Below are 24,411 nucleotides of genomic sequence, written 5' to 3' on the forward strand. Positions count from 1 at the left end.
AGCCATGACATCCCCTGTTCTAAGCCCACTCTCAGCTTTGACATCCCCTGTTCTAAGCCCCCTCCCAGCCCTGACATCCCCTGTTTTAAGTCCCCTCCCAGCCCTGACACCCCCTGTTCTAAGCCCCCTCCCAGCCCTGACATCCCCTGTTCTAAGCCCCCTTTATTCCCTGACATCCCATTCTCAGGCCTCTTGTAGCTGCAGCCTTGGGTTGCCGGGTGTGGGATTCGAGGAATAAGCGGCTCCTCCCCGCCTCCCAGGGCTGGATGGGCTGCCATTGGCTGGCTCTCCCCTCCGGACAGCAGCATCCCCATCTGGAGTTCAGGTCCAGGCTTGCCGGGCTCCCGCCGCCTCCTGGGCCACAGCCAAGGCTCCCTCCTGTCCTTGTGGGCGGCTGGGCTCCCAGGCCCTGCAGCTCTGCGGGGGCGAGCTCTCGAGGTACCTGTCCAAGGCTATTGTTAGCTCCTCCGGAGCCTGCCCGCCCCCCCCTCCCCCGGGGCCCGCTCCTGCTCCATGAGCAAGAAGGGGAGGCTCAGAGCTGGTGCTGAGAAGCCCGAACCAGCAGCCCGCGGTGCCCGCCGTCGGCACCCTTAAAATAGCCTCTCACTTCCCGCTAAAAATAACCCCCCAGTGATGGAACCTTCCTATTAATAGCGGCTTCCCTCTCCGGGCCAGACTGGCTGGGCCGGGATTCTCCTCGGGGCCGGCCTTTCCCTTTCAGAGGCCGGGAAGGCTCGGCTGGGGGTCCGGGCTCCGCCACCGACTCGCTGCGACCTTGGGCTTCTGGGCCTCACTTCCCTCATCGGCAAATTAGTACTTCTCGGAGACTCCGAGGTCCAGCCGAGCCTCTGCCCTGCCCCAGTGGAGGGAGTTTCCACACCTGGAATTCCCTCATTGCAACAATGGCCGGTCCAGCCCGGGAGGAGGAGGATCCCTCCCGCTTTTGCTCTGCCGGCCTTCATTTAAGCTGCACAGCAACTGTGGAGGGAGGCGCGACCTCCTGTTTTCAGAGGAGGAAACTGAGGCACTCCGAGCTTTGTGACGGGCCCGGTCACCAGTCTTTGTTTGGATCAAAGCCATTGTTTCAGGAGAGGCTGCCCTGCCCCGAGGCGGGCTGGCTCCCTCCAGGTGAGCGTCATGGCCCCTCCGGCCGGGTAGCCAGGCCTTGGTGGCGGACGTGGCTGCAAAGAGGGAGTGTAGCCCAAGAAGGGGATGGTTGGGGAAGGGAAGGGAGGTGTAGACAGGGTCCATGGTTCCCCCGGCCTGGGGAACTTCCAGGGAGGAGGCCGTCCTGCCTGTTCTGCCCCTGGGTCTTCCAGAGATGAGCACAGGTGTACAGTCAGTGTGGTAAAGGCTCTTCCCAGCCACGGAGGCCGGCCTCCTCCCCGCCAGGCAACCCAGCCGGGGGCCGGGCTCCAAGAGGATCCTTCTTCTGCCCCAACGAACGGCCAAGAGTCAGCAGCAAAACTCGCGCGGCCATCGCTGAGGGCCGCCACTTCACATCGTGGTGGGCACCCGCCCGGCCCCTCCAAGCCGGCCTCTCCCATTGCCAAAGTTCCCTAAGGGAGGGAGGCTCTGTCACTCAGTCACCATCCAACATGTGTTAAGTGCTTACTGTTCGTGCTGGGGATAGAAAGGCAAAAGCAGGCCAGGTCCACTGGGTTTGGATAACAAGCATTTAGTAAATGCTTACTGTATGCTGGGGCTAGAGAGGCAAAAACACAATTCACGTCCTCAAGGACGCAACATGTAAATAACTAGGTTCTGTTAGTTGTAACATTGTTAGTTAACAGGCATTTATTAAGCACTTACTATATGTTGGGAAGACAAAGAGGCAAAACTACTGTCCAGGTCCTTAAGGGCTCAACATGTGAATAATTAGGTTCTGTTAGTGACTTTAACATTGTTAGTTAACAAGCATTTATTAAGCACTTACTGTATGCTGGGGATAAAAAAAAGCAAAAACACAGTCTAAGTCCTCAAGGGTACAACATGTTAATAACTAGGTTCTGTTAGTGACATGTAACATTGTCTGTTAGTTAACAAGCATTTATTAAGCATTTGCTGTATACTGGAGATAGAAAGGCAAAACTACAGCCCAGGTCCTCAAGGACACAGCATGTAAATAATTAGGTTCTGTTAGTGACATGTAACATTGTCTGTTAGTTAACAAGCATTTATTAAGCATTTGCTGTATACTGGAGATAGAAAGGCAAAACTACAGCCCAGGTTCTCAAGGACACAGCATGTAAATAATTAGGTTCTGTTAGTGACATGTAACATTGTCTGTTAGTTAACAAGCATTTATTAACCACTTACTATATGTTGGGAAGAGAAAAAGACAAAAATACTGTCCAGGTCCTTAAGGGCTCAACATGTAAATAATTAGATTCTGTTAGTGACATGTAACATTGTCTGTTAGTTAACAAGCATTTATTAAGCATTTACTGTATACTGAGGATAGAAAGGCAAAAACACAGTCCAGATCCTCAAAGACACAACATGTGAATAACTAGGTTCTGTTAATGACATGTAACATTGTTAGTTAACAAGCATTTATTAAGCACTTACTGTATGCTGGGAATAGAAAGGCAAAAAACATAGTCAAGCTTTTTAAGGACGCGACATGTAAATAACTTGGTTCTGTTAGTCAACAAGCATTTATTAAGCATTTACTGTATGCTGGGAATAGAAAGGCAAAAAACATAGTCAAGCTTTTTAAGGACGCGACATGTAAATAACTTGGTTCTGTTAGTCAACAAGCATTTATTAAGCATTTACTGTATGCTGGGAATAGAAAGGCAAAAACACAATCCAGAATACCCTATGTAAATAACTAGGTTCTGTTAGTTAACTGGCATTTATTAAGCACTCACAGTGTGAGAGGCACCGGGCTAAGCCTTAGGCACACAAAGAAAGGCCCTGTGGGGCTCTTTCCGCCATACTATGCTGTCTCCAGTCATAGAGCTCATAGATGGGGGTCCATGAATAGGTAAAAGCGGGAAAGGCATAAAGCCAGTGCATGGGGATGTGGGGGAAACACCCACACTAGAGGGAGGCAGTGTCATAGGTCGCCTTGGGAAGGAGGTGACCCCGGCGGAGGGGCTGGGCTTGCCAAGTAGGGCACAGACGGCCGAGAGCCTGCCCAGACGTCGACACCAGAGCCCGACTGGGCCCGTTTCCCTTGGGCCAGGAAGGAGTTCAAGTCACGTTCTGGGGAAACACTGGAATCGTTTCCCCTCGCCAGCTTCCCTTGGACTTGGGGACAACCCTGGCCCTGAATCGCCATCCGGGCCCTCCTCCTCCGCTCTCATGCTGCTCCTGGGGGATTGGAACTTGGGACTTCTTGACTCGAGGAGGTCAGGCTGCCCCTGAGGCAGCAAAGGCCAGAACCCCGAGCAGAGCAGAGTGAGAAAGGGGGAAATGGACAGTGAGAGGCCGAAGTTCTCCCTGGGGCAGGGTCTGCCTTTGCCTGGGCTCTCCCACCAGCCATACCCCAAGGCGCCTCCTCCGGGAAGCCTCCCCTCCATCGCGATGTCTGCGTCTCCTGCCTTATCGTGGCTTTTGTCTGGGAGGGGACACGGAAGGGACCCACAGTCCCGAGGGTGAAGACCCCGACGGGGCCATTGTCTCTTCAGCCTTGACTGGAGGGCCCGATGTGGCAGGAAGAGCCCTGTGTCGAGAGGTAGAGGCCCCGGGTCCAAATGCTGCTTCTGCTGCCGACTCCCTGCGCGCCGTGGGGCACCCTTACCCTCATGCCGAAAGTGGCTGGTTGAACCAGATCTCGGAAGTGTCTCCTTTGATTCTGCCGGCTGGCTAGGTGCTTCTAGCACCTCCTGGCAGCCAGGGGGCGCAGTGGCTAGAGCCTTTTCCTCCCGATTTCGCATCACTGTCCGGTTTTGTCTGACTCTCATGAGCCCACTGGGAGTTTTCTTGGCAGAGATACTGCGGCGGTTGGCCATTTACTTCTCCGGCTCATTTTACAGGTAGGGAAACTGAGGCATAGAGCAGGAAGGACCTTGTCCAGAGAGTCCCCCAGCTAGTAAGTGTCTGAGGCTGGATTTGAACTCAGATTTTGACTCCCGGCCTGGGGCTCTATCCGTTCTGGCGCCACCTAGCTGCCCCTGAGAATTTACATCCTCACAGCGGTGGTCAGGCTTGAAGTGCAGGACCAGACTGACTGAGTGGTTGGGATGGCTTCTGCCCGGCCTCTGCCCTCACAAAGCGTTATTATTGACGTGTGACCCTGTCACAAGTTTGGCGCTGGCAGGGCTGCTTGGGCCGGGGGGCGGGGAGGGGGGGGCAGCCGCCCTCCCCCCACTCTCAGGCCCGACTCCAGGTCCCGGCCTTGTTGGCCAGGCTGGAGTCCCGGGGGCTCGGCATTTGGTAAAGGTCACGGTCTCCCGGCCTCCCTCGGCCCGCCGGGACACAGGGGCCTTTGTGGGGGCCGCAGCCTCTCCCGCCTCACTGCAAAGGGCACGGAAGGGGCGGCGGCCTGGGGGCAACGCGGCTGCCTCCCACTCTCTGCCCTTTACCAGCCAGCCAGGCAGGAGGGGACGGAGGGGAAGGGGGGCTGTTCCGAGCCAAGGGGAGGCCGGAGGAGCGACTGAGAAAGCCCGAACGCGGCTAGCCCAGGGATGGAGGGATCTCGGTGCCGTCTAGAGAGGAACGCCAGCTGGCTGGGAAATGAGGCCCGGGAAAAGCCCGAGGCAGTGTGGTCTAGTGGCCAGGGGCTAGACCTACAGTCCTGGGTAAAAATCCGGTGCGATCCCATAGCAAGCCCCTCCCTGGGCCTCAGTTTGCTTATTGGGGAAATAGGGGATTAGATCTAGGGTCAGAGCTTCTTTCAGCTCCAGACTTAGCATCCTAAGAGCTCTTCTCACCAAGTCTGGGAATCTTGAACTTTTTTTTTTTTTTTTTGCTGAGGCAATTGGGGTTAAGTGACTTGCCCAGAGTCACCCATTTAGGAGGCAGGCTAGATTTGAGCTCACATCCTCCTGACTTCAGGGCTGGTGCGCTACCCACTATGCCACCCCGTTGTCCCCGAATCTTGAACTTCTCAGTCCTCCCTCCTCAGCCAGCTCACCAAGGATTTCAAATTTTGACTTTTTGTTTTTAAAGCAACTTCATTTCCCAGCGTAGTCCTCCTTCTTTCAGCCAGCCTTCCCAGGGAGCAAAAAAATACAAAAGAAATAGGAAAAAAAAGCAGTTTAGCAAAAAGTGACCAAGATATTAACTGAATACGGAAACACGCATTCATTATTCCACATTATTCCACCGCCTAGAGGGGAAGGAAGCAGTTTTTCTTATCTCTTGATAAGAGATTAGAGGTAGCCGGGAGCCAAGCCTCAGACTCTTAACTGTGTGACCTTGGCCAAGCGGCCTAATCTTTATCTGCCTCAGTTTCCTCAACTGTAAAATGTGATGACAGTAGCACTAACCAGTGTTGTGAGAATCAAATCTAGTACTGTAAAGTATTTAGCGCAGTGCCTCGCACACAGTCGGAGCTTAATAAATGCTCGTTCCCTTCCTTCTCGAGTAAAGCCAAGTTGCTTTTTTTTTTTTTTAAATTACAGTGCTCCGTTTTCTGAATTGTTTTTTTCTTTTATGCTATTGTAGCCCTTTGGGTAGTTTGCCTTCTCGACTCGGTTTCCTCTGCGTCCGTTTATTACCATCTCCCCACGCTTGTCTCAGTTTTGCGATCCATAAACTCTTTATTAAGCGTCTTCTAGGTCCCAGGTACTGTGGCAAGTCCTACAGATACAAAAAGGGCCTGAACCCGCTCCTGCCGTCAGAGGGTGCGGGATGAGGGATAAGGGCGACCACATGCAAGTAACTGGGTGTGAAGCAAGTTCTAGATTGGATAAATGGGGGAAACTAGAGGGAAGGCCCGGGCATTGGGAGGGGTTGGGAAAACTTCTTGGAGGAGGTGGGATGTTAGTTGGGACTTCAAGGAAGGCAGGGAGGTCAGTGGTAGGGGGCTGGGGGAGGGGCCGCCACCTCCCTCAGTGACGGGGGTCACTGGTGCTGGAAGGAGACCATTTCTGAGAGCTCCCGGGGCACTGAAGCAGAACCGGCCATCGGTAGAGTTCGGACTCGGCTCTTGCGGCCTCCGGGTTGCCTCTCTATCCACCAGTCCGAGCTACCTCCGACAAAGAGACTGGGAGGGAAAGATCCCCTTTGAGTCACGGGCGGAGGCCCCTTGGTCTGGCCCAGTTCTTTGGAACTTGTCCATCTGGCCCAGACCCAAAGCTGGGTTTTTGCTGTGGGAGAAAGCTCACTCGTCTCTTCATCATGAGCCTCCCTGCGAGGAGAGGTGGACAATTGCTCTCGTCGTCTCTTAGGGACGGGGAAGCTGAGGCACAGAAGCGTGACTTCCATGCAAGTTTCCAGGCCTGGGCCCCGGGCTCTGGCTCCCGTCCCCTCTTGGGCTGAGGAAGATCTCTTTATTTGGTTAATCATTATGAGAGGAGGTGGGTGGAAAGCCTCCTGATTGGCCGGGCGCAAACTTGGCATTGTGGAATGGGCGGCTGAGCTGGGTACAGGGCGTCATGTACCTAGCGGAGCACCTGGCACCAAAATGGGCACTTAATAAATGCTTGTTGATTGATTGATGGAGTCAGGTGAATCTGAGATCGGGCAGTCTGGTTGATGGAAGCCGGGCGCACGAGTTCTGGGGAGATTGTTGACTTAGCTAAGGTAAACAGTCCGCTCCTGGGAATCGGGAGACTTGGCAGTTCTGCCTCTGACTTGCGTCACCCTTCGCCGCTCTGGGCCTCAGTTTCCCAATCTGTCAAGAGAGGAGGATTGATTTTTTTGAAGCTAGGACATCCACTGAGTCTCTGGGTCAAGATGATGGTTTTTGTTTGTTTGTTTGTTTGTCTGTTTTAGCTCCTGAGCCTTAGAAAAACACAATGAGCGCTTTAACCAGCCATGGGCTAACGTGGCTATGTCCCAGGATGCCCTATGAGGGGAGGGCACGCCTTTTCCCCACAGTGACCACCGGCCTTGTAGCAATGGGGAATGGCTGCCAGCTCTAGGGTCCCGTCACTTTGGCTGCCCCTTCCTTGGGGCTCCCAGCTGCACCCCCACAGCAGCCAGAGTGGACTCCCGGCGCTCGGTATAAAATGCTTCTTAGCTGCAGCTCAGATCCTGGGAATCACTCATCCCCAGGACGGCAGAAAAGGAAGAGAAGTCTAGGACCTTCCAGTCCAGCCATTCTCCACCAAGCGTCCTTTGCCAGTGGGCATCCAGCCTTCACTTGTGGGCTCCGGGGAGGGCCCCAGCCCGCCCCCTCCTTTCAGCGTTCCTCATTATCAGGAGCTTTTCCTCGGACCCAAATCTGCCTCTCAGATTCTTCCCCTCACGCCCCTGCCGAGTCGAACTTGGGCTATTATATCCCCCCGGTCTTCTCTTTCCAGACTGAACAACCCCAGGTCCGTGAGCCAAAGCCCTCCGCCATCTTGGTTGTCCTTCCGGCCTATCAGTACCTTTGTAAACCATGGCACCCTCCAGATAGGGGCCGATGTGAGCAAAGGACAGTGGGACGGGTCAGGAGGCCGAGTGCATCTCGGAGTCCCCCTCATAGGCGTGTTGGCTGCTACGTCATGTGGTGAACTTCCGGTCCACGACTATTGAGGGAAGAAGCTTGGTGCAGCAAGTAGGGCCTGGAGACAAATCTTGCTTCAGACCCATACTGTCTGTGCTGCCCCGCTCGCTTAACCCCTCTGTGCCTCGGTTTCCTCATCTGTAAAATGGGTGGGGGAGATTCAATGGCCCCTTCTAGCTCTTGTGACTTTTGTAAGCCTCCTGTCCCCACGTGAAATAGCTTCTTCTAGTCCTCTGGCCCCCAGTTCTGTGGTCCTGTCACCCTCCTCCTTGTCCCTTTTCTGTCTGACCAGACACATTCGCTTTGGGAGCCGATCCCTGTTCTTGGAGCTTTGTCAGGTAGGCCGGGCTCTACCTTCTGTAGAGCCTTCTGCTGTACCTTCTGATGGAAAATGACTTTTCCTTTGCTCCCCACCCCCTCTTCCTCCCCCACCTCTTGGCCACCAACTTAAAAGGAGGACTCATCTTTCTCGTACTTGTTTCCCGGCCTCCTCGGCCACTGTCTGCCCATCATGTGGAACGGGCACATCGAGTGGCTGGAAAGCCCTCACTCCGGAGAACCCCTTCTGCAGGGAAAGGGGCCGTTCAGGAGCCACGGGGCCCTGTCACTTCATCACCGCTCCCTGCTCAGTCTCCCTAACTGTAAAATGGGGATAACAGCATCCAACGAGCCGACGTGTGACACACTGAGCCGGTGGTCTTTTTATTATTTGTTACTGGAGACCTTCCTCCCAGATGGAAGATTGGAATTGTGGGAAATGGGAAGCGGGTGGGGATGGGCGGAGAGGCTAGAACTTCATAGAGGTGGAGCTGCAGAGGAAATCATGACTTCCTCAAAGTAAAATGACGTACCTAAGCTCACTCAGGAGACCTCCAACACCATCCGAGCCTAGCTTCCACTGTATCTTGGTGCATGCCTGATGTACAAGTAAATGGGGGATGGGGAAGGGTGGATGGTAACAAAGGCGGCCCACGGGGGTGATACCATATCCTAAAGCACAGGAGTGACTGTTACTCCCCTGCTCCATGAGCTTCCATAGCTCCCTGTTACCCGTGGCATCCAATGTCACACCTCTTTCTGGATGTTAAAGACTTGAGAGAAGACACTTCCGCCCTGTGCTGTGGGCATGGTAGGGGCTGCCTTTGGGGGAGGAGGGCAGAGAAGCGCCACGGTCTTGCCGGGTAAGCTTGATCTTGGGAAGGACGAGGTAACAGAATCCAGCTGAGTTCCCCAGGGATGGAGAGGCAGTTTGTCTGAGGAACAAAGCCCTCGGTTTGGGGTCAGGGGACCGTGGTTCAGAGCTTGGGCAAAGCATCTCTGGGGCTCAGTCTCAGTTTTTGTAGGACCCCGTGGCCTCTGCATTTCCTCCGGGCTCGAGCTCTCGATCTCCAGATCCTGAGTGGGGGGGAAGGGTTGGCATCCTGCTGCCGCTCGGCCTTTGGGAAGGTGCTCTCGCCCGCTTTCCTCCCCCACCCCGGTCCCGTCAGTTCTTTGTAATGGGCATGTGACGGCCTGGGCGGGCTGGGGAAGGGCAGGGTGGAGGGGAGGCTCTGGGCAATGCTGGAGCTCCACGAGAAAGTTGGAGGCTGCTTCTGGCAGGGCTCTCCCGGATGGTGGCTGGCGCAGCTGGCAGCCTGCAAGGCGGGACTCTGCCCTCGCTTCCTCGTTCCCTCCCGGGGCAGCCTGACCCCGTTCCTGCGTCCCAGAAGGAAACGCCGGCTCTCTGACTGCCCCACTCTTAATTGAACGACGTTATCATTTCCTGCGTTCTCTGGGCCAAGGGGCCGGCGATTCTTGGGCTTTCTCGTCTCGGGCCCAGCCGAAAGCCTGGCAGACTGTGCTGGAAGGGCCCAGAGACCAGCAGGTGCGATGCCCTGGTTTTCCTGAGAAAAAAGGCCAGAGTCTGAGGGTCTTATAGGGAGTCACGCAGACATCCATTTTACAAATAAAAAAACAAGACCTGAGATGAAGCGATTGGCCCCCAGTCCCCTAGTTAGCCAAGGCCCAGAGTCCTTCATTTGGGCCTCCCTGAGTGACCTCCCTAGGCCTCTGCTTGGCCCGCATGGCGCTGAGAGTCCTGCTCACTCTCGGTCCTGGCGTTCTCATCGTCTCCTGCAGCCTGCAGCGGAGCAGGATCTCCTGCCAAGCCCCCCGAGCGACGGGCATCCGCCTTCGGCTCCAGCACGGACCTCCCAAGGCGGCCCGTCGCTTTGGAACCGTTCGGATTTGGGGGAAGATGCCCTGATTTCTCTTTCCTCTCCCCGACTTGTGATCACCGCATATGGAGCTGGTCACACAAATACTGGAAAAAACAGGATTTGAACCTGGGACAGAGATCTGAGATCATTCAATCCAATCTCCTTATTTTCTAGAGAGAGAAACTGAGGACCAGGGAGACCTCAAGAGACAGGGTCCAGAGGCAGATTCTTTGCTTTATGTATGAGAACACTTCCCAAGAATGAGCTTGGGCCGTCACCAGATGAAACAGATTACCTTGGGAATGGTGGGGGATCTCTCCGGAGGTCCTCCAGGGATGTCTAGAGTGCCCAGCGTAACCGCTGGAGTCTGGCGCAGCTCTGTGACCCTGGACAAGCTGCTTCGTCTCTGTCTGCCTCAGTCTCCTCACTTGCAAATTGAATGAATAAAGAAAATAGCTCTTCTTAACTGTTTGCTGTGTGCCAAACCCATATATTAGTATTTATAAGTGTATATATATTTGTATTTATAAGTGTATACATTTATATTTGTATTTGTAAGTGTACATACATTTGTATTTATAAGTGTATACATTTATATTTGTATTTGTAAGTGTATATACATTTGTATTTATAAGTGTATACATTTATATTTATAAGTGTATACATATATTTGTATTTATAAGTGTATATGCATTTGTGTTTATAAGTATTTATAAGTACATTTATATTTATAAGTATATACATATATATTTGTATTTATAAGTGTATATGCATTTGCATTTATAAGTGAATATACATTTGTATTTATAAGTATGTACATATATATTTGTATTTATAAGTGTATATGCATTTGTATTTATAAGTGTATACATTTATATTTGTATTTATAAGTGTATATACATTTGTATTTATAAGTATATACATATATTTGTATTTATAAGTGTATATGCATTTGTATTTATAAGCATATATGCATTTGTATTTATAAATGAATATACATTTGTATTTATAAGTATATACATATATATTTGTATTTATAAGTGTATATACATTTGTATTTATAAGTATATACATATATTTGTATTTATAAATGAATATACATTTGTATTTATAAGTATATACATATATATTTGTATTTATAAGTGTATATGCATTTGTATTTATAAGTGCATACATTTATATTTGTATTTATAAGTGTATATACATTTGTATTTGTAAGTATATACATATATTTGTATTTATAAGTGTATATCCATTTGTATTTATAAGTGTATACATTTATATTTGTATTTATAAGTGTATATATATATATTTGTATTTATAAGTTAATACATTTATATTTGTATTTATAAGTGTATATATATATATTTGTATTTATAAGTTAATACATTTATATTTGTATTTATAAGTGTATATCCAATTTGTATTTATAAGTGTATATCCATTTGTATTTATAAGTGTATATACATTTGTATTTATAAGCATATATATATTTGTATTTATAAGTGAATACATTTATATTTGTATTTATAAGTGTATATACATTTGTATTTATAAGTATATACATATATTTGTATTTATAAGTGTATATGCATTTGTATTTATAAGCATATATGCATTTGTATTTATAAATGAATATACATTTGTATTTATAAGTATATACATATATATTTGTATTTATAAGTGTATATGCATTTGTATTTATAAGTGCATACATTTATATTTGTATTTATAAGTGTATATACATTTGTATTTGTAAGTATATACATATATTTGTATTTATAAGTGTATATCCATTTGTATTTATAAGTGTATACATTTATATTTGTATTTATAAGTGTATATATATATATTTGTATTTATAAGTTAATACATTTATATTTGTATTTATAAGTGTATATATATATATTTGTATTTATAAGTTAATACATTTATATTTGTATTTATAAGTGTATATCCATTTGTATTTATAAGTGTATATCCATTTGTATTTATAAGTGTATATACATTTGTATTTATAAGCATATATATATTTGTATTTATAAGTGAATACATTTATATTTGTATTTATAAGTGTATATACATTTGTATTTATAAGTATATACATATATTTGTATTTATAAGTATATATGCATTTGTATTTATAAGCATATATGCATTTGTATTTATAAATGAATATACATTTGTATTTATAAGTATATACATATATTTGTATTTATAAGTGTATATGCATTTGTATTTATAAGTGCATACATTTATATTTGTATTTATAAGTAAATATACATTTGTATTTATAAGTGTATATACATTTGTATTTGTAAGTATATACATATATTTGTATTTATAAGTGTATACATTTATATTTGTATTTATAAGTGTATATGCATTTGTATTTATAAATGAATATACATTTGTATTTATAAGTATATATGCATTTGTATTTATAAGTGTATATACATTTGTATTTATAAGTATATGCATATATATTTGCATTTATAAGTGTATATACATTTGTATTTGTAAGTATATACATATATTTGTATTTATAAGTGTATACATTTATATTTGTATTTATAAGTGTATATGCATTTGTATTTATAAATGAATATACATTTGTATTTATAAGTATATATGCATTTGTATTTATAAGTGTATGCATTTATATTTGTACTTATAAGTATATACATATATATTTGTATTTATAAGTGTATATGCATTTGTATTTATAAGTGTATATGCATAGTATTTATAAATGTATACATGTATATTTATGCAAGTGGACCGCTTCATCTCTGCCTCAGTTTCCTCACCTGCAAATCGAAGGAATGAAGAAAACAGTGCTTCTTAAGTGTTTGCTATGTGCCAAACCCAGTGCTGAGTGCTGGGAGTGGACAAGTGAGTCAGCCCTGCCTCTCACTGCGCTCCCATTCCGAGGGAAGGAGAAGGTTCCACTCTGGAGCTCCCATGGCGGGGGGAGGCTCCTCCACCTCCAAAGAGAGTTATGGAGTTTAAATGGGAATGTCCTCCAAACTCTCTGGAGACTTGATAATGCTTGGCAAGAGCTAGTTATAAATAATTGAAGAGCGTTTATTAAGTGCTTACTATATACCAGGCAGCTGGAAGAAACAGTGTAGAGAGCCCTGGGACTGAGACCTGAGTTCAAAACCAGTTTCAGATTTTTCCTAGCCGTCTGACCCTAGGCAGATCACTTACTCTGCCTCAGTTTCCTCATCTGTAAAATGGGGATAATAATAGCACCTACTCTCAGGGATCTTGTGAGGATCAAATGAGACAATAATTGTAAAGTGCTTAGCACAGTGCTTACGCGCCGTTAGGCTTTGTTACTGTTATTATTATTGTTGTTACCAGCCACCATACCGGGTGCCCCAGCCAGAAGCCTGCCTCCGAGGCACTGCGGTGTGATATGGGCTGTGGAGCAGTGACGAGGAAGGGTGTCTGGGAAGTCCCAGGGCGGTGAGAAATGTCCCGCGCAATGTCCCGCGGCGGCCCATGGAGGAAACATCCTTCCTTTTCCGAAGCCCTGATGCAGCGATCTGCTTATATTTCCCAGAGGGGGTCGGGAGAGGGAGGCTCAGCAACGGGAAAATGGCGGCGCTTGGGTCTTGGGTAGCTGACCAGTCCGGGCAGCTGGAGTGGGGCTGAGGGGAATCCGCTGGGGGACAGATGAGGTCACGTGTCCTCTGGGACCGAAGGCCTCCGGTGCCTGAGCTGAGATGAGCAGGATGAAGAAAGGCAGCCAGATTCTTGTCTGGGGGAGCAACACAAAGCCCCCCCAGTGAGGACTGGGGTCCAGAGACTCGGCTTTGAACCCCACTAGCTCTGGGCCTTTGAGGATGAGTCTCCCTCTCCGCACCGCCTGGGGGAGCGAGCCTTCGGACCGAGGCCTTGTGGGTCCCCTGTTACCCACTCCGTATTAGGCCCCCTTTTCTGTTTCCTCTGCGCTAAGCCCCTGGGGGGGGCACCTTTTCTGCTTCTCTCTTGGTATAACCCTGACGAGTGGCCGGCTTTGGAGCTCCCTCTGACCGCGTTTCTGGTCCCTCCACAGGTGCCCGTGGTTGACCAGAGCCATCTCCCCAGCCGTCCCTGTCTACAATGGGATCGTCTTCCTCTTTGTGCTGGCCAACTTCAGCATGGCTACCTTCATGGACCCCGGTGTCTTCCCTCGAGGTAAGCGGAGCGCGGGGGAGGGGCTCGGAGGCACAGCCGGGTCCCGCAGGCTGGGTTACAGGCGCCCCTGGGTCCCACGGAGGAAACGGGAGCCAGGGGTGAGGAGCGAAGCTGACCCCGGGGAGCATGACTGAGACTCCGCCCCGCGGGGGAGCCCGTGGGCGCCATCTTCAGGGCGGGAGCTCTGCCTCCACAATGACCGCTCCTGCTGCCCAGCCAAAGTGTTTATTGTGAAGGAGAGCTCAGGGCCAAGATGCAGGCAGAGCAGGGAGGGAGCCCTGGGTCTCCACAGGGAAAGGGAGGCAGGGCCGGGGAGTCTGGGGCATCTGGGACACCGCCCGGCTTCATTCAAGTCCCTTTTTTACTCTGGTCCTCAGTTTCCTTTTCTGTAAAATGAGGGAATTAGCCTGAGGTAAATCCTGGCTCTGCCTGCTATTTGTGTGCGGTGGGCACGTCCCTCCGCGCCCTTCCGGGCTCACTTTTGGCCTTGGTGCAACCCACGAGGAGTTGGACTCGATGCCCCGCAATGTCCCTCTAGACAATGACCCCTTTGGGCGCCGGGACAGTTCTGGGTTGGGTCAGGCTCCCAGGCTGGTGCAAGGTTGGACATGGATCTGGCCGCCCGCCTCTGGGTCCGAGGCCTGGGTTCTGTGGGGCCGGGGTCTGTGTCCTCTGGTTCCGAGGCCTGGGTTCTGTGGGGCCGGGGTCTGTGTCCTCTGGGTCCATGGCCTGGGCTCTGTGGGGCCGGGGTCTGTGTCCTCTGGTTCCGAGGCCTGGGTTCTGTGGGGCCAGGGTCTGTGTCCTCTGGGCCCGAGGCCTGGGCTCTGTGGGGCCGGGGTCTGTGTCCTCTGGGGCGATGTCCTGGGTTCTCCGGGCCGAGGCCCAGAGGGTGGGCGGACCCTTCTTGGGGTCAGTAACTCTCCTCCGGGGCTTTGCCTTTTGGGGTGTGAGCAGCGGATGAGGACGAGGACAAGGAGGACGACTTTCGAGCTCCGCTGTATAAGAACGTGGAGATCAAGGGGATTCAAGTACGGATGAAATGGTGCGGCACCTGCCACTTCTACCGGCCCCCGCGCTGCTCTCACTGCAGCGTCTGCGACAATTGTGTGGAGGTACCCATGGGACAGCCCAGGGAGTTGGGGGAGGGGGGGGAAGAGGGGAGGGGAGAAGAGAGAGGGCTGGAGATCCGGGCTACAGCCGGAGGGCCTAGGGCTGCCCGTGAGCTGTGGGCCTTAGAGCCGAAGGAGGGTGGGAAGAGTAGAGACTGACTTCCGAGCTGAGCAGGGCATGAGCTATGAGAGTGAAGTCACAGCTGGGAGGAGCGACTGACATCAGAGGTAGGGACTATGAAGGTGACGTCACAGCCTGGAGGAGCCACTGATATCAGAGCAGGGTGGGCTATGAGTAACATCACAGCCGGAAAGAGGGTGGGATCGAGGAGACCCCTATCAGAGTTGGTGGGAGAGGCCTATGAGAATGACGTCATACCCGGAAGTAGCCTAGGATCAAGGAGACCCAAATCAGAGCTGGGGACGGGGCCTTTAAGGGTGACATCATACCCGGAAGTAGCGTGGGATCGAGGAGATCCATATCAGAGCTAGGGGTCCGGCCCTATGAGAGTGACGTCACAGCCGGGAGGAGCACCGATATCCGAGCTAGGGGCGTGGCCTAGAGAGTGACGTCATACCAGGAAGTAGCATGGGATCGAGGAGACCCATATCAGAGTTGGGGGCAGGGCCTTTAAGAGTGACGTCATACCTGGAAGTAGCGTGGGATAGAGGAGATCCATATCAGAGCTGGGGGCATGGCCTAGAGAGTGAAGTCTATACCCAGAGGTAGCTGGAGGTCGGGGCCTATGAGAATGATGTCATAGCCGGGAGGAGCCACCGATATCACAGGTGGGGGGGTATAAGAGTGACGTCACAGCCGGGAGGAGCCACCCGATATCCCAGCTAGAGGGAGCTAGAGGCCTAGAGAGTGATGTCATACCCGGAAGTAGCCTAGGATCCAGGAGACCCAAATCAGAGCTGGGGGGGGCAGCCTATGAGAGTGACGTCATACCTGGAGACCCATATCAGAGCTGGAGCTGGGGGCGGGGCCTATGAGTGTGACGTCATACCAGGAAGTAGCGTGGGATGTAGGAGACACATCAGAGCTGGGGGCGTGGCCTATGAGAGTGACGTCATACCAGGAAGTAGCCTAGGATCCAGGAGACCCAAATCAGAGCTGGGGGTCAGGGCCTATGAGAGTGACGTCATAGCCGGGAGGAAGCAGCGATATCAGAGTCGGGGCGTGGCTTATGAGAGTGACGTCATACCCAGAAGTAGCGGTGGGATGGAGGAGACCCATATCAGAGCTGGGGGAGTTGGTGGCCTATGAGAGTGACCTCATAGACCGGAGGAGCTGGGGGTGGGGCCTATGAGAATGACTTCACAGCCTGGAGGAGCCACCGATAACCGAGCTAGGGGGCGTGGCCTAGAGTGTGACGTCATGCCCGGAAGTAGCATGGGGTCGAGGAGACCCATATCAGAGTTGGGGGCAGGCCCTTTAAGAGTGACGTCATACCTGGAGACCCATATCAGAGCTGGGGGTCAGGGCCTATGAGAGTGACATCATAGCCGGGAGGAGCCACCAATATCACAGCTGGAGGCGGGGGCTGCTATGAGAGTGAGGAGCTGGGGGCGGGGCCTATGAGTGTGACGTCATACCCGGAAGTAGCGTGGGATGTAGGAGACACATATCAGAGCTGGGGGCGTGGTCTATGAGAATGACGTCATACCCGGAAGTAGCATGGGATCGAGGAGACCCATATCAGAGTTGGGGGCAGGCCCTTTAAGAGTGACGTCATACCCGGAAGTAGCGTGGGATCAAGAAGACCCATATCAGAGCTGGGGGTCGGGGCCTATGAGAGTGACGTCATAGCCGGGAGGAGCCACCGATATCACAGGTGGGGGGGTATAAGAGTGACGTCACAGCCGGGAGGAGCCACCCGATATCCCAGCTAGAGGGAGCTAGAGGCCTAGAGAGTGACGTCATACCCGGAAGTAGCCTAGGATCCAGGAGACCCAAATCAGAGCTGGGGGGGCAGCCTATGAGAGTGACCTCATAGCCCAGAGGAGCTGGGGGCGGAGCCTATGAGTGTGACGTCATACCCGGAAGTAGCGTGGGATGTAGGAGACACATATCAGAGCTGGGGGCGTGGCCTATGAGAGTGACGTCATACCAGGAAGTAGCCTAGGATCCAGGAGACCCAAATCAGAGCTGGGGGGGCAGCCTATGAGTGTGATGTCATACCAGGAAGTAGGGTGGGATGTAGGAGACACATATCAGAGCTGGGGGCGTGGCCTATGAGAATGACGTCATACCCGGAAGTAGCATGGGATCAAGGAGACTCATATCAGAGCTGGGGGTCAGGGCCTATGAGAGTGACGTCATAGCCGGGAGGAAGCAGCGATATCAGAGCCGGGGGCGTGGCTTATGAGAGTGACGTCATACCCGGAAATAGCGGTGGGATGGAGGAGACCCATATCAGAGCTGGGGGAGTTGGTGGCCTATGAGAGTGACCTCATAGACCGGAGGAGCTGGGGGTGGGGCCTATGAGAATGACTTCACAGCCTGGAGGAGCCACCGATAACCGAGCTAGGGGGCGTGGCCTAGAGAGTGACGTCATACCCGGAAGTAGCATGGGATCGAGGAGACCCATATCAGAGTTGGGGGCAGGCCCTTTAAGAGTGACGTCATACCTGGAGACCCATATCAGAGCTGGGGGTCAGGGCCTATGAGAGTGACGTCATAGCCGGGAGGAACCACCAATGTCACAGCTGGAGGCGGGGGCTGCTATGAGAGTGAGGAGCTGGGGGCGGGGCCTATGAGTGTGACGTCATAGCCGGGAGGAGCCACCAATATCATGGGGGTGGGGTTTTTTTTTTTGCTATGAGAGTGACGTCATACCCGGAAGTAGCGTGGGATGTAGGAGACTCATATCAGAGTTGGGGGCGTGGCCTATGAGAATGACGTCATACCCGGAAGTAGCATGGGATCGAGGAGACCCATATCAGAGCTGGGGGTCAGGGCCTATGAGAGTGACGTCATAGCCGGGAGGAAGCAGCGATATCAGAGCCGGGGGCGTGGCTTATGAGAGAGACGTCATACCCGGAAGTAGCATGGGATCGAGGAGACCCATATCAGAGTTGGGGGCAGGCCCTTTAAGAGTGACGTCACACCCGGAAGTAGCGTGGGATCGAGAAGACCCATGTCAGAGCTGGGGGTCGGGGCCTATGAGAGTGACGTCATAGCCGGGAGGAGCCACCGATATCACAGGTGGGGGGGGTATAAGAGTGACGTCACAGCCGGGAGGAGCCACCCGATATCCCAGCTAGAGGGAGCTAGAGGCCTAGAGAGTGACGTCATACCCGGAAGTAGCCCAGGATCCAGGAGACCCAAATCAGAGCTGGGGGGGCAGCCTATGAGAGTGACCTCATAGCCGGAGGAGCTGGGGGCGGGGCCTATGAGTGTGACGTCATACCCGGAAGTAGCGTGGGATATAGGAGACACATATCAGAGCTGGGGGTCAGGGCCTATGAGAGTGATGTCATAGCCGGGAGGAGCCACCAATATCACGGGGGTGGGGGGGGGTTTTGCTATGAGAGTGACGTCATACCCAGAAGTAGCGTGGGATGTAGGAGACTCATATCAGAGTTGGGGGCGTGGCCTATGAGAATGACGTCATACCCGGAAGTAGCATGGGATCGAGGAGACCCATATCAGAGCTGGGGGTCGGGGCCTATGAGAGTGACGTCATAGCCGGGAGGAGCCACCGATATCACAGGTGGGGGGGGTATAAGAGTAACGTCACAGCCGGGAGGAGCCACCCGATATCCCAGCTAGAGGGAGCTAGAGGCCTAGAGAGTGACGTCATACCCGGAAGTAGCCTAGGATCCAGGAGACCCAAATCAGAGCTGGGGGGGCAGCCTATGAGAGTGACCTCATAGCCCGGAGGAGCTGGGGGCGGGGCCTATGAGTGTGACGTCATACCCGGAAGTAGCGTGGGATGTAGGAGACACATATCAGAGCTGGGGGTCAGGGCCTATGAGAGTGATGTCATAGCCGGGAGGAGCCACCAATATCACGGGGGTGGGGGGGGGTTTTGCTATGAGAGTGACGTCATACCCGGAAGTAGCGTGGGATGTAGGAGACTCGTATCAGAGTTGGGGGCGTGGCCTATGAGAATGACGTCATACCCGGAAGTAGCATGGGATCGAGGAGACCCATATCAGAGCTGGGGGTCAGGGCCTATGAGAGTGACGTCATAGCCGGGAGGAGCCACCAATATCACAGGGGGGGGTGCTATGAGTGACGTCATACCCGGAAGTAGCGTGGGATGTAGGAGACTCATATCAGAGTTGGGGAGGGGGCCTTTAAGAGTGACATCATACCCGGAAGTAGCGTGGGATTGAGGATATATATCAGAGCTGGGGGTCCGGCCCTATGAGAGTGACGTCACAGCCGGGAGGAAGCAGTGATATCAGAGCAGGGGGCGTGGCTTATGAGAGTGACGTCATACCCGGAAGTAGCGGTGGGATGGAGAAGACCCATATCAGAGCTGAGGGTCCGGGCCTATGAGAGTGACGTCACAGCCGGGAGGAAGCAGCGATATCAGAGCTGGGGGCGTGGCTTATGAGAGTGACGTCATACCCGGAAGTAGTGTGGGATGGAGGAGACCCATATCAGAGCTGGGGGTGAGGCCTATGAGAGTAACGTCACAGCTGGGAGGAGCCACCGATATGCGGACTAGGGGGCGTGGCCTAGAGAGTGACGTCATACCAGGAAGTAGTCATGGGATCGAGGAGACCCATATCAGAGTTGGGGGCAGGCCCTTTAAGAGTGACGTCATACCCGGAGACCCATATCAGAGCTGGGGGTCAGGGCCTATGAGAGTGACGTCATAGCCGGGAGGAGCCACCAATATCACAGCTGGAGGCGGGGGCTGCTATGAGAGTGACGTCATACCCGGAAGTAGCGTGGGATGGAAGAGACCCATATCAGAGCTGGGGGGGGGTTAGTGGCCTATGAGAGTGACCTCATAGACCGGAGGAGCTGGGGGCGGGGCCTATGAGAATGATGTCATGGCCGGGAGGAGCCACCGATATCACAGGTGGGGGGCTATGAGTGACGTCACAGCGGGGAGGAGCCCCGATATTGGAGCTAGGGGGCGTGGCCTATGAGAGTGACGTCATACCCGGAAGTAGCGTGGGATGTAGGAGACCCATATCAGAGCTGGGGGTGAGGCCTATGAGAGTGACGTCACAGCCAGAAGGAGCGAAAGAACGTGGAGGCTGTTGTCAGAGCTGGGCAGTTGGATTCTGAACAGAGAGAGTGGGGGCTATAGCTGGTGGGAAGAGTGGAAGGAGCCCCAGGTTGGCTTCTTGTTAAGACCACAGAACTTTGAATCAAAGGATCTGGTTTCAAATCCATCCCTGTCCTCTTGATGATGTCCCCTTCTCTGGACCTCAATTTCCTTTTTTGTAAGATGTACAAAATGACTGCATCTCAGCTCCAAGCGTCTCTACGCTCAAGATATCATGTAGGCTCATTTTATAGAGAAGGAATTTAGACTCATCCAAAGAAAAGGTCAGTAGTTAGCTCTGAAATCCACTGCTTACTCCAAAGGGCTTTTTTCTTCATTCGTTTGTTCATTTGTTCATTCATTCGTTCATTCACGAACAACACTGACGCTGGCCCGGGACTGCCCAGCATGGCGGGCCCTCACCGGAGAAGGGGCTGCGCTCTATAAGCAAAGCAGAATTGAATCAGCCCAGAAGAAACATGAGAGGCACAAAATTGGAGAATTCCACCCCACCCCCCATAGTCATATGGACCGTGTCCTATCTATGGCAGAGCACTTGGAGCTCCTATCGGTCCAATCAGCCGCATTTGGACGCGCTGGAACCCAAGTCTCACACAGTGAGGTCCTTTTAGACGTCCTCCTGAGCGTGAAGGACAACAGCCACTAGATCGTTCAACAACAACAAAAAATGAAGTGCCTGCTTTACAAATATCTTTGGCGATGGACAACAGGGTGGGCACCAGTGAGTACTGAGCAGCAGTGCCCTAGAAGGGCTCGGAAATATAGACTGATGGAGTTGGAAAGCGAGCTCCCCAGAGACCTTGGACCTTTTTTCTGTTGTAGAAATCAGTTCCCTCAACAACACACCCACCTTTCCCTTCTCCCATTAGTCTTGGAGCTCCTTGAAAGCACCCATTGGTGCCCACCCTGCTTTCCATCGTCAAAGATATTTCTAAAGCAACTACTGGTGTTGCCCTTTTTTGTGTGTCTTCAGGGCTTAGCACGGTACCTGGTACATAATAGGTGTTTAATAAGTGCTTGTTAGTTGACTGACTAATGGAGCCTCCAATTGAAAACCTCCAGTGATACTCTGTTGTCGTATTTACAAGGCAACTCGTGTCATTGGGAACAGGAAACCCTGAATTGTCTCCCTATATATACCTCAGTGATTCTGGGTTCAAATCTTATGACATCTACTTTATGCAATCTTGGATGAGGCCCTTTCCCTCACAGGATCTCAATTTCCTCATTTGTGAAATGGAAGAATTGGATTCAAATCATCTCTTAAGTATCCCTTCCTGCTCTTTGTTCTAAGACTGCCCTCTCTGCTCATACTCAGACTTTCTCTATTCTAAGCCCCTTCCCACCTGTGACATCCTCTGTTCTAAGGCTCCTCCCAGCCCTGACATTCCCTGTTCTCAGGCCCCTTTTCTGAGGCCCCCTCCAAGCTCTTCCATTTTCTGCTTGATCTAAGGTCTTTGCAGTTGCAGTATCCTGTGATTCTAGGCATTAGAATTCTTGAGCAACTGACTTGAGCCCTGAGGTTCCATTATCCTCTGATGGCAGGGACTGCACTCAATAACCTGCCTCTCCTAGGGCTGGAAGGGTCTGAGCCATCAGGGAGTCCCACGCCAAGGGGCTGGGATGAGCCCAGCTGGCTCTGTCCGGGATCTCTGGACAACGTTTGTGCCGGGGTTGGCTCTGAACCCAGAGAGGGGTTTGTTACCTTATGTGCTCTTCCGCTATTCTGCTGATCGGACACGATCTCAAGCTGGGTAGAGTGTGGTCCCTCCACAGAGGGACTTTAATGCCTATTGGACATCTCTGTGGCTATTCCTTAGCCATCCCTCAGTCCCAAACTGAGCTTGTAATTGTCCCCTAAATGTAGCTTCTCTTCCAGACTTCCCTGTTACTGTTGAAGGTAGCGCCATGCTCCTTGTCACAGGGCTGCTGACCTTAGAACCATCCTTACTCCTGATTCTCTCTCACATCCTCTCTTCATGACATGAAGTATGCTCTAGGTCCTCATCGCTTCTTGCTCAGGCCGCTGTTGTTTAGTCAGTTTGTCTGACTTTCTATTTTTCACTCTCCCCCAAAGTCTCTCTCAGCTTCCACGACACCCTCTCTTCTCTACATCTCACCCTGTGCCATCTCCATTTTCCTTTTGCCTTCTATCTTTCCCAGCATCAAGGTCCTCTCCATGGAGTCCCCTTTTCTCATCATGTAATCCCAGTATCCGGCTTCAGTATTGGATCTTCCAGTGAATGGCCTAAATAAACGTCTGTAAATGTGAAATGATTAGGTGTCCTGGTTGTCCGAGGGACTCTCAAAAGTCTTCTCCAGCACTCCGATCCCAGCGCATCATTACTGAGGTACCAGACTGTCCTTGAGGTACCACAGCCATTCATGCTACTGGAAAAACCAGAGCTTTGACTCTATAGGCTTTGCTGGCAACGTGATGTCTCTGCTTTTTAGTATGCTGTCCGGATTTGCCGTAGCTTTCCTTCCAAGGATGCCATTTCATGGCTGCAGAGATTTTTGAGCCCAAGAATAGAAAATCTGAAACTCCTTCCATTTCTTCTCCCTCTTTTTGCCAGGAAGTGAGGCGACTAGTTGCCAAGATCTTTGCTTTTGGGGAGGTTATGCTTCAAGTCAGCTTTTACACTTTCCTCTTTCATTCTAATCAAAAGGTTTCTTAATGGCTCGCCCCTGTCTGCCATTAGAGAGGTAGCCTCTGCACATCTCACAGGATATTTCTCCTGGCAATCTTCATTTCAGTTTTTGATTCATGCAGCCTGGCATTTCTCATGATGTCTCCACATAGAAGATAAATAAGGCAACACTATACAGTCTTGTCATACCCATTTCCCAATCTTAAAATCAATCAGTTGGGGCTGCTAGGGGGCACAGTAGATAGAGCATCAGTCCTGAAGTCAGGAGTTCAAATCTGGTCTCAGACACTTAATACTTCCTAGCTGTGTGACCCTGGGCAAGTCACTTAACCCCAGTTGCCTCAGCTAAACAAAACAAAACAAAACAGAAAACCAATCAGTTTTTCCAGTTCGGGTTCTAACTGTTTTTTCTTGGACTGAATACAGGTCAGGAGACAAGTGAGATGATCTGGTCCCATTTTCTTGTGATCCACACAGTCGAAGACTTTAGTGGTCAATGAAGCACTGGAACTGCCTCGCTTTCTCAAGCAAATGTTGGCAATTTGGTCGCTAGTTCCTCTGCTTCTTTAAAAACCAGCCTGGTAATTCTCAGTGCACATGTTGCTGACTCCTGGCTTCCAGAATCACCTTGCTGGTGGGTGAAAGGAGTTCATTGTTTGCTAATTTGGACATTCCGGGGCATTATCCGAATCAGGATTGGGACCTAAACTATTTCCAATCCATGGCCCCAGTTGAGTTTTCCCAGTTGGCCTGGGTTGAGTTTTCTAGTTGGCCCCGTTGAGTTTTCCCCGTTGGTCCCGGTTGAGTTTTCTAGTTGGCCCCGTTGAGTTTTCCCCGTTGGTCCCGGTTGGGTTTTTGTTGGCCGGCATATTGAATGCAGCCCTTTAACAGCATCATCTTGTAGGGTTTTAAAGAGCTCGGCTGGAAATCCTCTACCTCCAGCGTTGTCTTCTACCCGGGCTTCCTTTCTTGCCGTTCCCTGGCATTCCACATCATTTGGGCATCTCTCTCTCTTTCCCTTTCCCTTTTCCTTTCCTTCTTTCCTCAGTTATTTGTAAAGCCTCATCGGAAAACCATTTTGTTTCCTTCTGTTTTTGGTTGCTGACTCCTGTCCAGTATCGAGAATCTCTGACTTTGTCCTTCCTTTGAGCTTTTCTCGGCAAAGATACTAGCGTGATTGGCCATGTCCTTCTCCAGTTTATTTTGCAGATGAGGAAATGGAGATAAACAGGGCTAAGGGACTTGCCCAGAGTCACACAGCTAGTAGCTGGGGGATGCAATTTGAACTCAGACTTAGGAGTTTTCCCGAGTCCAGGACCAGCACTCTGTGCACTGTGGCGCCACCTAGCTGTCCACCAGACTATTGTAGCGTGCTCCTGGTTTCTGGTCTTCCCTTTC

General features: G+C 51.0%; 1 protein-coding gene across 3 annotated transcripts in view; it reads left to right on the forward strand.

Annotated features, from left to right (window-relative positions):
- ZDHHC8 (zinc finger DHHC-type palmitoyltransferase 8) overlaps positions 1 to 24,411 on the forward strand; it is an 82,144-nt gene that overhangs the window by 35,692 nt on the left and 22,041 nt on the right. For all 3 annotated transcript variants that reach the window (XM_051973239.1, XM_051973240.1, XM_051973241.1), the window contains exons 2-3: positions 13,874 to 13,995; positions 14,950 to 15,107. In XM_051973239.1, coding sequence (XP_051829199.1) covers positions 13,874 to 13,995; positions 14,950 to 15,107 — 280 coding nt within the window. The remainder of the gene's footprint in view (positions 1 to 13,873; positions 13,996 to 14,949; positions 15,108 to 24,411) is intronic.

Source organism: Antechinus flavipes, chromosome 1, assembly GCF_016432865.1.
Source record: "Antechinus flavipes isolate AdamAnt ecotype Samford, QLD, Australia chromosome 1, AdamAnt_v2, whole genome shotgun sequence".
In the NCBI taxonomy this organism is placed as follows: Eukaryota; Metazoa; Chordata; class Mammalia; order Dasyuromorphia; family Dasyuridae; genus Antechinus; species Antechinus flavipes.